The 14546-nt window shown below is 53.6% G+C and overlaps 1 protein-coding gene and 1 long non-coding RNA gene across 2 annotated transcripts; both read left to right on the top strand.

The window, feature by feature from the left end:
- The first annotated feature begins 832 nt into the window (after positions 1 to 832).
- LOC128140913 (uncharacterized) lies at positions 833 to 4565 on the top strand. Its single transcript, XR_008234860.1, has 3 exons — positions 833 to 2054; positions 2951 to 2989; positions 3076 to 4565. It is a non-coding gene; the product is annotated as an uncharacterized LOC128140913 (long non-coding RNA).
- Positions 4566 to 7635: 3070 nt separating this feature from the next.
- On the top strand, positions 7636 to 10787 carry PPDPF (pancreatic progenitor cell differentiation and proliferation factor). Its single transcript, XM_052785363.1, has 5 exons — positions 7636 to 7743; positions 8937 to 9026; positions 9871 to 9948; positions 10116 to 10212; positions 10429 to 10787. Exons 2-5 carry the CDS (start codon positions 8972 to 8974, stop codon positions 10538 to 10540), a joined length of 342 nt encoding a protein of 113 aa, XP_052641323.1. The 5' UTR covers positions 7636 to 7743; positions 8937 to 8971; the 3' UTR covers positions 10541 to 10787.
- The last annotated feature ends 3759 nt before the right edge of the window (positions 10788 to 14546 follow it).

Genomic DNA, 14546 nt, shown 5'->3' with positions numbered 1-14546 from the left:
AATTTAACAGCTAAATCAGGTACCCTTAGGTACTCTTATGAAGGTACTCTTACCTTCATAGGCTAAGGGTTAAAAACTTACACATCATCTAGATTAAAATGTTAGTAACCTCTCATTAATGCTTAAAGGGAGACTTTTTTTTTTTATAAATGTTATAGTCCACTGGTATTTTCTTAGAAATATGATAGGAAAGATATCTTTTACTTTTATGCAGCATTCCTTGTGCAACATAAACACTGAGTGCCAGAAAAAATAAAAAGAAATTTCCAAGAGGAAGGCTCTAAGAGAGCATTTAAAGGCATTGACCCAGCCTTGGTTTGGGATTGGAGCAGCAGACTTACCCCAGGTCTGGATGTGCTGGGGATGGACACCAAGTGCGATAACGCGTGGGAGGGATGGGTATATAAATACCTTATTCTTCCTATCCATATTTTAGTGCTTTGCCAAGAAATAACCTCCCCTTTTTATACAAGGGCTGCAGGCAGCCTGGGAACTGCCCTTAGCCAGGCAGAAGCTGCGTTTGCTAATGAAGACTTTAGTCTTTGTGGAGATGGAGTAAATCCCAGGTCCCTCTGCCACTTGGGCCAGGTGAGTGTGTGATGGAGCTCTCCTCTCTCCATTCCTTCTTCAGTAAAAAGAATTTGAATTTTCACCCCTTTTCCCAGGCAGGGAAAAGAGAAACGGGCAGTGCACTGTACTTTACTTCTGCAATGAAACAGAGCCTGATGGCCCATCAGACTATAAATAGTACGGGACACGAGTAGGAGAGAGGGCTGTCAGACCTGTCTAATCCCGGCTCGGTTAAGCCACTTTATGCCCAGCCTCTGAGAAGCTTAAAACCACAGCTATATGCCCAGGTCCGGCCGGTGCCCAGAGAAAAGGATTTCACCGAACACGTGTGGTCCCTGTGGACCATCAAGCTCGATTGTCACGCCCAAGTGGAACCGTTTTCCCTCTTGGAAAATAGTGGCAATCTGTCCTTAAATGTTCAGCTATGTAAAATAGAAGAGACCTGAGCAGGCAAAATCCGAGGGCGGCTGAAGTTTAGCGCCTCGTCTCCATCCATCTGGCTTCAGATTCTGGTCCCAGCTGAAACAACTCCCTTTCATCCAATTTAGACTTGATTCCCTCACCCCCAAAACCATCACCAAATGATTTGAGGTCGCTCAAGAAAACAGACACCCCCCCCCAAAAGGAAGGGCAGGCTGCATACATGCATTATTAGGTACCTCTTACCCCTTTCATCATCACCTCGATGCCATCCAGCCCCACAGCCCCCAGGTTAGGATCTGATGCTTTAAGCTGTGCTAAAATTTCCATTTGCCCAGACATAATAATTGAGATTTTTTTTTTTTTTTTTTCCCCAAAGAGGCCCTGCACGGTGTGACTGGGAGAGTGAATAATCCGCAGTGCCGGTAATTTGTATGTATCTGGGATGCGAACACACCAGGCTGCCTGCCTGAATTTGCCTTCACGCTGGGGGTGTTTCTTCCCGTGAGTAACGCGTTCAGCTAACTGAGCACTTGTGGTTTTGTTGCTATAATATGCATCAGGTCTTCTTTGAAGGTGGGGGTTTGGGCAGAGCAGACAGCAGCCACGAGGGATGCCTGCCCTGATGTCTCTCCAGAAGCCCTGCTCTCACCAGGGAAAAGTTGGGGCTGGACACAAGGAATGGCTATAAATTGCTATTTTCTTCCTTCTTCCCCTGCAAAGAAATAGAGATATTTTCCCTGAAAGGAAGAAATGCCGGGCCTTATACCGGCCTCAGGCAACAGCCATCAGAAAAGCAGATCAGAGGCGTGTAGGGCAGTGGTTGTCCTCTAAAGGGCAGCTTTATGGAAGGGGTGAATGCTTCTTCCCATTGTCAGGCTTCCAGCTCCTTCCACACCAGTTTTGGAGGCTTTGCAGAGGCTTTGCACCCAGATGTTTCAGCATTTACCGTCTGCTGGAAGTGGACAAGCTCAAAACACCGAGACATTGGCCATCCTCTCCTCATCTATACAACACGCATCCCATGGCAATCCCGAGTGCCAGTGCCGGTGCATATAAAACAGGTGTCCCCAGCTTAACTGGGGCTAAGACGGGATAGGATTCCCTGCTGCATCTCCCAGAGGTTTCTAGAGCATGTTTACATGGGGCTGGCTTTGAGGTCAACTTTTCCAGGCCCCCGTGTTGATGTGTCATGCCTCTTTCTGTGTGTTTGCCTGGCAGCACTCCTGGCCCAAGGCACCAAAACAGGAGAAGATTTCATGGAACCTTTAACGCGAGCAGGTTTTTCAGCTCGTGCTCATGCTGTAGACCTGGAGAGGGGAGATGAAGACAGAAATGATGGGACAGAAAGGCAGGGGAAGGAGGAGGAGGAGAGTATTTTGAGGTCCTGCACTCAGCACATGCTGCTGATACCTTTAAATTGGAGCCAGAGGTTTAAAAATAAACTTCAGAAGTGATAACAAGATGCCCAAGCCCTCCAGCCACCCAGCCAGCTGGGGACGGTGTCTGGTGTCATCCCTGATGGGACAGCAGTCTACCTTGTGCAGGGCAGGCTGCACTCAAGGACCCACCATCATGCTTACACCGCTGGGACCTGGCCCCCGGGGTTTCGGTGTAGCCACAGCCATCGGGTGGTAGCAATGCTGAAGGGACAATGCTTAAGGACCTTTAAAACTGTCCTCATCCATCCTGGGCATGGGTGGATGCTCTGCCAGAAACCTCTTTTCCACCAAACAGCTGAGTTATGGGGTCGAGATGAGAAACTCCCTCCACCCTAGGGCTGTCACCTCTCCGAGCTCAGCAGAACCCCAGGGATTATAAGACACCCTTGGGTGCACATTCCCAGGTCAAATGCAGCAGCTCCTCGCTGAAACTCAGATTTCCTCTGAAGATTTTAACTCCTGCACTGCTCTTCACCCTCCTCACTGTCACTTTAATATTGCTACTCTATTTCTTCCAGCTCTCCAAGATGCCACTGGCAGAGAAGAGGCTGTGGAAGGTAAAACTGCTCAATGTGAGCCGCTGTCCATCTGGGAAGCAGCCAGGATGAACATTTCCACACTCTGAAATCTTTTTTAACACCAGGGGACGAGAAAAACACCATTTTAAATGCATCTCTTCAGGGACACCCTAACATTTCTGATGCCTGGATGTAGCATCTGCGGCGGCTGCGAGAAGCTGATCCTGTAAATCTCCCTGTGTGCTGAGGAGGGGACAGACCCTGATCTAGGTCATGCCCAAGTGAGATAAGACACCTCTGCCCTGTGGTTTAATGCTGTTTGCAGGATGCTTGGTTGCTTCTGGACCACACTGATTTTACGGCAAGGGAGTCTGATGCTGTATCAAGCTACAACAGATTGATGTGTTTGTTTTGGCAGCCATGCACATCTCTGAGTTAGGAAAAGCCTGCATTAATCCTGGTGATGGCTTTTCATATTAAACCACAGCCACTGAGCGAAAAGAGCCTTGGCTGCCCATATCTTCCGATCACTTTAGTGGAAGGGCTGTTAATGGAGATACCTGGCTAACAGCATAAGCTCTGGATGCATCCAGAGGGAGAAATAAGGATCAGGGAACTTAATGAGAAAATTTGTTGCTGAACCAACCCCCATCAAAGCCCACAGATTTATATTAGTGAGGAATTTGATTGCATATGATGGTAGCAAAATTTCCCCCCAATCCCACGAAGGAGGTGCCGGTCTGACAGTTTTCTGTAGAGAGAGGGATCCTGCTCAGCACCACTGCTGGTTTCTGCAAGATGATTTTCCAGTTTTTGCAGAGGAACAGATGGGCCAAAAGTCAGGAATTTGTGGGACAAAGTTCACCTAAAGCCTCTGGATTACAGCAAGCAGCGGTCCTCTGTCTTCACTGCTTTTTCCAAATCGGAGACATCCCTTTTGCATAGGCAAATCAGGCAGTTGGTGACTTTCTACCTACTTCTCTCCACAGTGTGCATATTTGCAGATCAGACCCAGAATTTTAGGGGGGCCCTGATGCCAATTCCCCAAGCCTTTGGGGAAATCAGCCCTGGATGCCTGCACCCCTTGGCACAAACTGCAGGTGAGGACAGCATTGCTGCTCCCATCACCACAGGGACGGTGGTGCATGCCCTGCTCTGACTTGGGTTTATTCTTCTGCCAAGGTGGCATTTGGGTCACTTCGTTGCATATATCTCAAAAAGGCAGAGCGTGATTTCCAGCTGACAGGTAAAATACACTGCTCGAGTGTTGTGCTTAAGGCCATTCTCCCCTTGCATTTCCAGGACATCCCCTTTTCCAATTTAAACATGTGCAGGCGGGGGAAGATGCCCAGCCACAACAAGACCATGGATTTGGTTTCGCAGCCACTCTTGCTCTGACTTCTGTGAGGCTGCAAAAACCCTGGGCAGAGAGGAGAGGATGGCCCTAATGCAGTGTCTGGGGTGAATATTTTGGCTATTTTTTATCCATAGGTGGCAGCAGCTGCCTGCGCTGGGCAGATGCTGTCCGAATCCCAAACCTGGCACTGAGCAATACAGCTGGGCGAAGGCAGCCCAGGAGGAGTAGGAAGGCAAAGCCTGAGCACAAGTCGTGCCTGCTCCCTTCTCAACAGAGGGAGAATTAAGCAAAACCCTCAGTGGTGCAGGATCAGGCCCTGTAGCACTACAGAGAGCTCAAGTCTGCATGACTGCTGTGCCGGGAGTGAGCGTTGCCTTCTTACCCAGGAGGAAAATAGCTGCGTGCTCGGGCGCAAGGTGGTGGGCAAGAGGCTGCTGGGTGATTTTCTCACCATTGACCAAATTCCTGAAGCCACTGGGATGTCACAACCCCAGAGGGAATCCGGCAGCAGCATTAAACCTCATCGGCAGGGCATTGGGGTGCCCCATCATCCCCAGCACTAGCGAACACCCATCTGTGATGTCCCGTGAGTGCTGGCGGAGTCCAGAGGCAGCAGCTCCTTCAGCTCCGCAGCCTTTACTGGCTTCCAGATGTTTCTGCCCAGTACAAAACACGACACGAAAGGCTATTTCCCAATGGCACACACAACCAGCAGGTAACAAAAGCCAGTTGCCAGCTGTAACATGGAGCCCAGGGAGCCAGACTGGGGGGGGGGGGGGGGGGGGGGAAGGAAAACACAGAAACCTTGCTCAAAAGCAAAGTGTAAGGAGAGTTGCAGTCAACTCAGAGGCTCTAATTAGAGGAAAATCGAAGAGAAAAATCTGTCCAAATCTTGTCATCTGCTTGCTTTTAAAACTACTGATTCTTTATCAATACAAATGAAATGTATCTTCCTCTCCTCAACACACCCAGGACAGGCTTTGTCCTGGGAAACCAGAGTGGATGCTCCATCAATCCCCCTGGCTGCGCTGTCCCACCCGCACTGCTCCCACTGCATCATTAAGGCGAAGTGGATTTGGCTTTGGGATGAAGAGCAGAGCAAGACAGGTTTTGCTGGAGACCGTCATTCATCCACGCGGGGAGATCAATCTCCCTTGAACCAGCAAAGCTCCGATTCATCCCCCATTGCTACGGGTGCAGCATCGTGGCCCCGGTGCTATCTGCTTAGTGAGCTGATCCTTTAAAAAGCAGCCCCAAATGTGGGTGTAAGTGGTGTCACTGCACAAAGGGACTAGGAAGTGTTTGTTCATCTCTGCTCTATCATTAATTAAAGCAATTAGCCCACTCAGGCTCAGTGAGGTACAAAGGCATCCTGTACCTGCTGGGGAAAATATACTCCATTATAGGATATAATCTCTATGTCAATATATTCTTATTGCTCTGTACATTATTAGAGGGACAGAGGATGCAGGAATACATCTCAGGAAGGATTTGAGGAGGAACCTGAGAAATGACACCAGTTTCACTAAAACAAAAGGGACTTTTCAGGTCCGAAGCACCCAATTTTTAGCCTTCCTATCTTTCCCTTCGGGGCCAGAAAAATCTCCCAAGCCTGTGCCCTAGAGCCCTCTGTGCTTTGCAGCTGGTGGGGCTGGGAGCGAATGTTCCCGGCAGGGCTGGCCTGTGGGTCCCAGGGACCCCGAAATCAAACCACTGATCAAACCTGACCACGAGGCACAAAAGCGAAGCCTAATGCTGGGCACGAAAACAACCCCGTGGCTGTTTAAACTGCCTGGTGGTATTTGTATATTCAAAGTCCATCACAGCTTTTAGCCAACTCCTGCCCTGGAAAGCACCGAGTCAGTATCATCAATGGGGAAACTGAGGCACGGCTGGAGGAATGTGGTCCCGAGCTGGATCACACATGCTCTTGTGTGGTCCTTAAACCTCAGGAGTAGACTTTGAAAATAAACAATTTATTTATAGCTCTGTGGTGCCAAGGCTTTCCCTGAAGCTGTCCCGGATGATTTCCTGGGATGATGTGATGGCAGGAGTATTGCCTTGTTGCGTGGGCGAGGTGGGGGGATCTAGGGACACGGGTCACCCAGGGTGTCCCCATGCTGGGGTGGTGGTGGGGGGGTTGCTCCGCTGAGAAACGCAGCCCCAAGGGCATCTCAGCCCTTTTGCAGCCCCGTGAGCTGCGTGGGGAGATCAGTGTCCTCCCGGAACAAGCCAGCCCTGCCTCCCCTGGAGCTGGCTGCTCGCCCCCGGTGCTTAATGAATCACCCCAGCTTAATAAGAAAAATCACAGGCTGGGGAGGAATGAACCTCACTGCAGGGTGAGTTTGTGCCAGAACCACCCCAGGCTGGGATATGGGCTCCCTCCTTTCTCCAAACCCTAAAATGGCTAAAGCATCACCCCCTAAAAATGCTCTTTCCCACAGCTGCAAGATTTTATTGCGAACCCTCAGCGGGCCACAGCACGCTGCTCTGAAGTATTGCTGAGTTTGGGAGAGTGAATAAATGAATAACACTTCAGCTATAGCAAATAGCCAACTGCCTTTGTGGAGACACCGCGAGGCTCTTGTGTCTCTCCGTGACACGTGCGGATTCACTTTGTGTTCTCAACCGCATTTCCATTCCACACAGAAAGCAATTTTCTGGAAAGTTTCTGTTTTCCTCTTACATAGATACGGCATTGCCTTGGCTCTCCAGGACTCGACCCCCGCAGTACCGGTGTTTTATCTCACAGCATCCTATACCCAAAGATGGAGGAGTTGTATTTCGGTGCGGGTTGCACTTGGGCCTCGCTGCAGGCTTTTTCCTCTAAAATGAAGTATTCTCCCCCTGAAATTTATACAGCCCAGCCAGCTCAGAATCCCTTCAAATCCATCTTTATTAATGTATCCATTTTTACTCTCACTTGAAAGGTGGTGTCACTTGAATCTTTTTAACTCTTCTCGCCCCAAATTCCAGGTATTATTTGAACGTTACGTGGAGGGTTTGTGTGGCAGTTCAAGCGATTCCGGAGAAGGACCCCCTCGCCCCTCGCCCCCCGGGGAACGCGGGACCCCGCAGCGCGGTCCGGCCGCTCCGCCGGTGCTCGGCGCTGCGCACACCCTGCCCCGCCCCTCCCTCGCAGACCCCGCCCCTCCCTCGCAGACCCCGCCCCCTCGGGGACCAAAAAAGGGGGGGGGGGCGCGTTCCCGGCCGCGCCCTCCTCATCTCGATTGGCGGTTCGCCCCGAAGAGGCGTGTCCAGAGGGGATATAAGGGCGGGGCGGGGGAGGAGCCAGCAGCGCCGCGGCTCAGGCCGTGCGGTGCGGAGCGAACGCTGCGTTCCTCGGGCGGCGCCGCCGCCGCCGCCGCCGCCGCCGCCGCCGCCGAGCGGCCCTAGTGCCCGCCCGCCCGCCGGACCCCGCCGCTGCCCAATCCAGGTAGTGTCAGCCGTGGCGGGGGGAAACGGGGCGGCCCGTAGCAATTTGGGGTGGGATGGCGTGGGGGTTTTTTTGCTTTGAGAAGGGTGCACTGCAAGGCTATGCCGAGTCACTTTGGGGTGAAACTTGTGGGAGACGGCTCCGTGCCTCAGTTTCCCCACTAAGGATTACTGTATTAACGGGGACGTGGGTGCGTGGAAGACGTTCTGTAGCAGGATACCCAACAAGTGGGTGCAGCATTAGACCAGGAAAAAGCCTCATCAGGAGCTGGGGAGGAGCTGGATGTCCGGGGGCGGGGGTGAGGACGCTGGGGTGCTGGCTGCCTCCCCCGCACCCGGCTCGCAGCCCAGGTCGGTGCTTTTGCTGTGCCTCTGGATGGCGATGGGGCTCGGTGTCCTCTTGCAGGCCCAGGGGACCGTGGCTTGTGCTGGCAACAGGCACCTTCAGCTGTTTGAGCCTTTTTGGAGTTTGCTTGAAGAAGAAGGGATCAGGCCACGGGACGTGGGAAGAGTCAGCATCTTAGCAGGGGTGTGCGTTGTACCAGGAGGAGACATATAATTCCCCAAAATAATTGTGGGCCAGGGAGAGCAAAATTTCTTGCCCGTGCTGGAAGCAGGCGTTGCAGGAGGAGGGATGTGTTGTGCATGATGGTGGCCCGCAGGTTTGCCCCCGGCTCGGGGGTGGCGGAGGCACTGCTGGGGACAGGCTGGGGCTGGAACCCCTTGCATGAAAATCCTCGGTATGTGCCCCAAGCTAAACACTCCTTTGCTACTTACGCAATCTCTGCCTGAGATTTCATAACTCCCAACTGTTGATACAATGAGGGGAATTGGATTTTTGCAAGGAAGCCAAGCACCCGTGTGGGGTTCGGGGAAGGTGCTGCGCAGACTTGCCAGGCCTGTGCTCTGTGCAGACAGTCATTTTTGAGGGAATTATTTTGGCTTTGCACGTAGCGCTCTTGGCTCTGCAGCTGCGGATTTAAACCACGTGTAGCACCACGAGTGCTAACCTCTGTACCCAGCACAGTGCCACTGTGAGGCTCTGCGTGTCAAATCTCTTGAGAAATCACACTGGTACCATTGAAACTCTTGCAGCTTTCCCGTGTATGGGCACGGGTCAGGCCCGGGGCGGGTGGAGGCTGCGGGGGCCACACTTCGTCCCCTCTGCAATGACAGCTGCCCCTTTGCTCGCAGGTTTTAGATCTGCACAAGAACCAAGATCGAGAACCATGGCATCCATCCCATCGAGCGGCTCGCTCATGGCAACGCACAACTACTACAGAAGTAAGGGCGTGCACTCGGGGCTGGGGTGGGCTCAGGGTGGTGGGTGAGCGGGTGGGATGCTCTGCCAGGCTGGAGGGGATGTGGCTCCAGCAGAGATGAAGCTGAGCTCAGGTGTGAGCTTTCAGCTGAAGCCCCGTGAGAGCTGGCAGGCTCCTTGCTGGGGAAGGGGAGCAGCCAGCCGCCATCCCTCCTGCTGCTCAGACCCTCCTTTGGGCCACCCCTGCCCAGTTGTACCAGCTGGAGATAGGTCTTGCAAACTCCTTCGCTTCTTATTAAGGTTGTAGATGAGGGGAGGTGATGGCCTCAAATGCATCTTGCATTGTTGCTGTGGAAATGAGCTGCAAAACCAGCCTGGGCAATGGTAGCTACTGGTACCTCTCCAGGGGAGGGTCTTTCTGGTTTAATGGATTGCCTAAACCAGAGGGAATTAAAGTGTTCCCCTTGAGCTGAAACTAGTAACAGGCTTCTAGCAGTTGGACTAAAACTGCATGGATTATATGCAGGAATCTGCATCCTCTTGGCCTCAAGTTGTCTGCACAGGCCTCCCAAGTGTTGCATACAGATGCAAAGCCGTTAAATAATGTCCTTGGGGTTGCAAGTGTTTTCCTTCAGAGGTGTTCAGGTGCTTTTCTGCTACCTGCTGTTGACCAGTTTGTAATCTCGCCAGTATTCCCTTCCTAGTGTTTTTTATTGACTTGGCACTAAAGCTGGGCAAGTACTGGAGTGAGACAGTGATGAGACTGAGCAGTGTCACTCCAGCGACGGCCACACCGAGCCCGTGCTTTGCTTTTCATGGCGTGACCGAAGGTCGGTGGTGGCTCTGATGGCCGTGATTTCTCCACAGGGCGCCTGAGCTCCACATCCAGCAACAGCTCCTGCGGCAGCTCGGAGTACTCTGGGGAGGTCATCCCCCACCCCCCGGGTAAGTGCTGCCTGGCTCGGGGCTGCAGGAGGACTCTGCTCCTGGCCCCTCCGCTCCAGATCTTACTGGAGGTGACCCAGCCTCTCCTATGGGATGAGACCGGAGTGGTAGCGGGATTGCCTGGGTTGCACTGACCCAGACTTTCCCTGGCACACGCTGTCCCCCAGGTCTGCCCAAGTCTGACCCTGGCCACTGGTGGGCCAGCTTCTTCTTCGGGAAGACGACTCACCCGGCCATGACAACTGTGTCAGAGTCCCCGGAGAGGTGAGTGCTTTCCTCGGACGAGATGACGCAGGCGAGCGCCAGTGCAGCACCCAGGGCGGTTGGGGACATCCCTGCTGCGTCCCCCAAGGTGCATCCCGACCTGATGGGTGACGTCTTTGTGCCCGGGGCACCCGCTCCTTTGCTGCAAAAATCAACGCAGAGCGACAGCGCAACGCCTCGGCGTTGGCCTGACCCTCTCTCTGCTCTGTCTTGCAGCTCGGGAGCGCTGCGGGTGACAACGGGACCGAAGGCATGTGGCCTGGTTCCAGCCCCGGGAGCGGGACGGAGGCGTCACGCCAGCGAGCCCAGCTCCGGACCCTCGGCGTGAGCGGGTCAGCAGCTGCTCCCCAGGCCGGCGGGCACAGCCCCTTCCCCCTGTAGAGTAGGCAGGCTGCTCCAAAGCAAAGGCGTTGCTTTGTAAGAAGAAAATGCAGCAAAACCCCCCACGATTCCCACACCAGCCTTTTTACTCTTTCTCAACGTAACTACGCCCTTTCCGCGCAGATGCGGTAACGTGTTTTATTTACCTTGTACTCGTACGATGGCAAGTAATAAACTCAAGCAGCCTTTTAAAACGCTGTGGGTTGTTCTTCATCCGGGGTGGGAGGGCAGAGCGGTGCTCTCAACCAGGACGCGGTGCAGCCTCTGACCGCAGCAGCAGGGTCTGGTGACGCTTGATGGCACGCTCGTGTCAGCGTGACTCCCCGGTACGTGTCTGGTTTGCATGTGAGCAAGATCCGGCTGGGCTGTGGTGATGCTGCAAATGCTTTTCCCCACCCTTTCCTCCTTACTTGGCTGCACAGCCTGTCCCTGCTGGCACTGAACTTGTTTTTCTCCCCAAGCCCGTTGCTGCCCTGCCCTGCTCCAGTGCCTCGTGGGGTAGGAGTGAGCACCTGGCTCTGGTCGGGGCTGGGGGAAGGATTTAAGTGCAGAGTGAGCCTTCCATAATGAAGGGAGCGAGAAGGCTCGCTCAGGGCTTGCATTTTGTGGGTCTGATGTCAGGCTGGAGCTCATGGTGGGGATGGCAGCTCAGGGGGTGCATGGGGCTGGGCAGTCCTGGAGCCCAGCTGGCCCACATGCTGTACTGCCCTAAGTGGTGTTTTGGCAGATTTTTGCCTTGAATTAGTCAACTTGGCTGTTTGGCCCTTCTGCGATCAGCCTGATTGATAGCTGGGGTGTGCTGCTTGATAAAGCACCGGGAAAACAAGAGCCTGCAGCCACCTGCATGCAAGGGGGCAAGGTCCCCGTTCCTGCTGGAGGCAAACAAAACCCCGGCAAGGGTGGATTTAAAGGTGCCAAATCTTCCTGCTCCGCTCTGCTTTCAGCCCCAGCACGAGGGACAGTCCCTGTGTGCATGAGGTCCTGCGGCCCCCGATGGCAGCTGGGGGCCACGGGACCTCCTGAGCGGTGACTTTGTACTGCTGGCATCCCATGTGGGCAGGGCTGAAGGGTAAAGCTGCGTTCAGGCAGCTCCCTGAACTGTTCTGCTTTTTGTCCGTGCTACAGAGGCATCCAGGGTCGTTTCCAGCTTTGCTCCTTGTTTCTGGTAGGGAAAAGTGTTGCGTAAGCTTTGCCCAGAGTTCTACCTCTCCAGGCAGCAGTCCTTGTCCTCAGGGCAGAGGGTCTGTGTCCCCCCCCATGCCTAGGAGAGGCTGGGGCAGCACTGGGACCTCCGTTCCCCCCCCCCGTGTAGGCGTGTGCATCCAAAGGGAATGGCTGTGGGGGGGGTTCCCCAGGGCCAGCAGCCTTGGGCGCATGGTTTGGACCCCTGCGGGTGACCTCTCCATCCACGGTGGTACATCACCCCATGACTGATCTGATCTGACTTCCAGCTGGGCAGCAAACTGCTGGGGGGGCTGCACCTATGTGCATGTGGCTGTTTATGGCAGGAGGCATGCGGCAGCTTTTAAATGTCACAAAACACAGGAAAATCGAGGGGGGGGAAAAAAAAAAATCCCTTCTGAGTAAGACAAGACGAGGCGTGCTGTCTGGCTGGTTTGCTGGGAAGGGTGGCTGTGGCACTGACTCATACCAGCAAGCACTGCTTCAGGGTCTTCCCATGCCCTGGCAAAGCCCTTTGGCTGCTGCTCACCCCCAGGATGCTTTAGGGGAGTAGCAGGGTCTCATCTGCTGCTGCTTCCCAGCAGAAGCCCCAGATTTTGGAGAAACATTTTTTCCAAGCCTGCAGCCTCAGAGGCTGCAGAGGACGCACAAAGGTAAAGTCAATATTGCCGTATTTGCTTGTTGGTCTCGTGATCGCGGAGGGTCAAACCCAGCAACTGTCCCCAGGCACCCAAAGGAAGGCTGTGGCAGAGCAAAGGTACCAATCCCACATCCCTGGTTTTCAACTGGGCGCTTTCCCTGGCCTGACCCAGCTCTGGGTGAGCTGCTTTGGCTGCCTGCTGTGATGCTACCAGCACATCGATGCTCCTCCATCCCATTTTTGGATGCCGCATGGAGGTTAAGCTCGTTCCCACGTTGCTGCAAGGCAAGTCGGATTTACAGCAGTGACCGAAGCATCGGTGAGTGGCTGCCCTGATGCCAGCGGCTCCCTGTCCAGTGCAGCAAAACTGCCTGAGAAAGCCCTGCTGAATTAAAGGGGATTTTTCTGAATGTCTGTAAAGTCTCACAGACTTGGGCTTCTGCTCTGCTGGGGGTGAAAAAGCAGGGAGAGCCCGATCCCTCCCCCCAGACTGCATTCCCAGGCAGCTTCACAGTATTGCTGAGAGCAAAGACCTTGGCATCGCTTTGGTTGCTTGGGGTGCCTGGTGCTTTTGGGGCTTTTCTTGCCCCTTGGCAGCACTCAGATGGGTTTAGGAAAAGTATCTGACAGACAAGCACATTTATTTTTGTGGTGTTTCCATCTCCACTGCTGTGGGTGTCAGTCTCTTTTCCCAAGTAATAAGTAATAGGATGAGAGAAAACGGCCTCAAGTTGCACCAGGGAAGGTTTAGACTGGATATTAGGAAAAATTTCTTCACCAAAAGGGTTGTCAGGCATTAGAACAGGCTGTCCAGGGAAGCAATTGAGTCACCATCCCTGGAGGTATTTAAAAGACGTGTAGATGTGGCACTTAGGGACACAGTTCAGTGGTGGACTTGGCAGCGTTAGGTTCACAGTTGGACTCAATGATCTTAAAGGTCTTTTCCAACTTAAACGATTTTATGATTCCAGCTGATTTCCTGTGTCTCGGGTCATCGTGCTGCCCCCTGTGGTGGGATTGCAAGGAATTCACTGGGCAACAGAAGCGAGACAAGCAAAGGGGCTCTTTATATACCATACCCCTCCCTAAGCATCCCCCCCCTTGCTATCGGAGGGACGAGCACCCACCTCTCACGGCACCAACCCCCACGGGGACGGACATCCCCTCCTCTGCTCCCTCGTGACGCTTGACGAGATGCCGTGTTTTGACTGTTGCTTAACTCACATTTTTGGGGAAAAAAATTAGCTGATGCTTTCTGCTCGCTCTCGGCCCTTGCAGCGGCCCTCGTGTCGCCCCACCGCCTCCGAGGAACTCTTACAGCAGCCGCGCATGAGAAATACTTCCTTTCATTGCCTGCCTCTTGCTGCTTGGGGAATTTTTTTTTTCCTCCAGCAGCTTTGCTTCCCCCTCACCCTTCAAAGGCCAATGTTGGACCTTAAAAATAGAAACTGTGCAGCTCAAATACATTGCGTTAGCCTGATGCTGTTTTCAAATGCCACTTGGTCAAGTTGAATCTGCAAATGGGGCACATGCCAGGCTGAAGCCAGAGAAGGCGAATGCCTTTAATGACAGTATTTGCAGTGCCCACTCCGGAGGGGTTTGGAAAGGATTGGGACCCCAGCAGCTCTGTCTTCGTGGAACGGATTTCGGTAAGACCCCAGTCCCTATAGTGGCCCCGATTTTGGGGGGGGGAGCTGCAGCGCCCTGCCCAGGCTGAGATCGTGGGAGAAGATGAGAAAATCTGGGCTCCCCCCCTCCAACTCTGTCTACTTTTAGGAAGCAAGTGATGACTCGGAGAAATGCCAAAACCCAGCAGATCGTGCAGGAGGGCGAACCCAAGCAGCGTCATCGGCTTTTCATGCAGCTGCGGAGAAGGAAGAAAAAACTGCTGTGGGCAACACCATGTCCCCCCCTCCACTCCACCCATTATGGCATTGCTATAGCAGAGTGAGCTGCTTTGGGGCCACACGTCTGATGGGACCAGTGCAGGCAGCGAGGGCTGCCCATCCATGCACCGCTGCTCCCCACGCCAGCCCCCCACCGCCCTATCACCCCATGCACACCCTTCTCCTCCTGCTTATTTTTTAGCTCCATCTGGTGGCAGCCAGACCTGCAAATTTAATATCTTTAT

Source organism: Harpia harpyja, chromosome 1 (genome assembly GCF_026419915.1).
Source record: "Harpia harpyja isolate bHarHar1 chromosome 1, bHarHar1 primary haplotype, whole genome shotgun sequence".
Classification (NCBI taxonomy): Eukaryota; Metazoa; Chordata; class Aves; order Accipitriformes; family Accipitridae; genus Harpia; species Harpia harpyja.
Note: the sequence above shows the minus strand (reverse complement) of the source record. Positions and strands in the feature narration are given on the sequence as shown.

Excerpts from the sequence above, each read along its gene's own strand:
- PPDPF (XM_052785363.1), top strand. The coding sequence starts at position 8,972 with ATGGCATCCATCCCATCGAGCGGCTCGCTCATGGCAACGCACAACTAC. Across the intron at positions 9,027-9,870 it reads AACGCACAACTACTACAGAA|GGCGCCTGAGCTCCACATCC; the intron begins GTAAGGGCGTGC and ends ATTTCTCCACAG. Across the intron at positions 9,949-10,115 it reads GGTCATCCCCCACCCCCCGG|GTCTGCCCAAGTCTGACCCT; the intron begins GTAAGTGCTGCC and ends GCTGTCCCCCAG.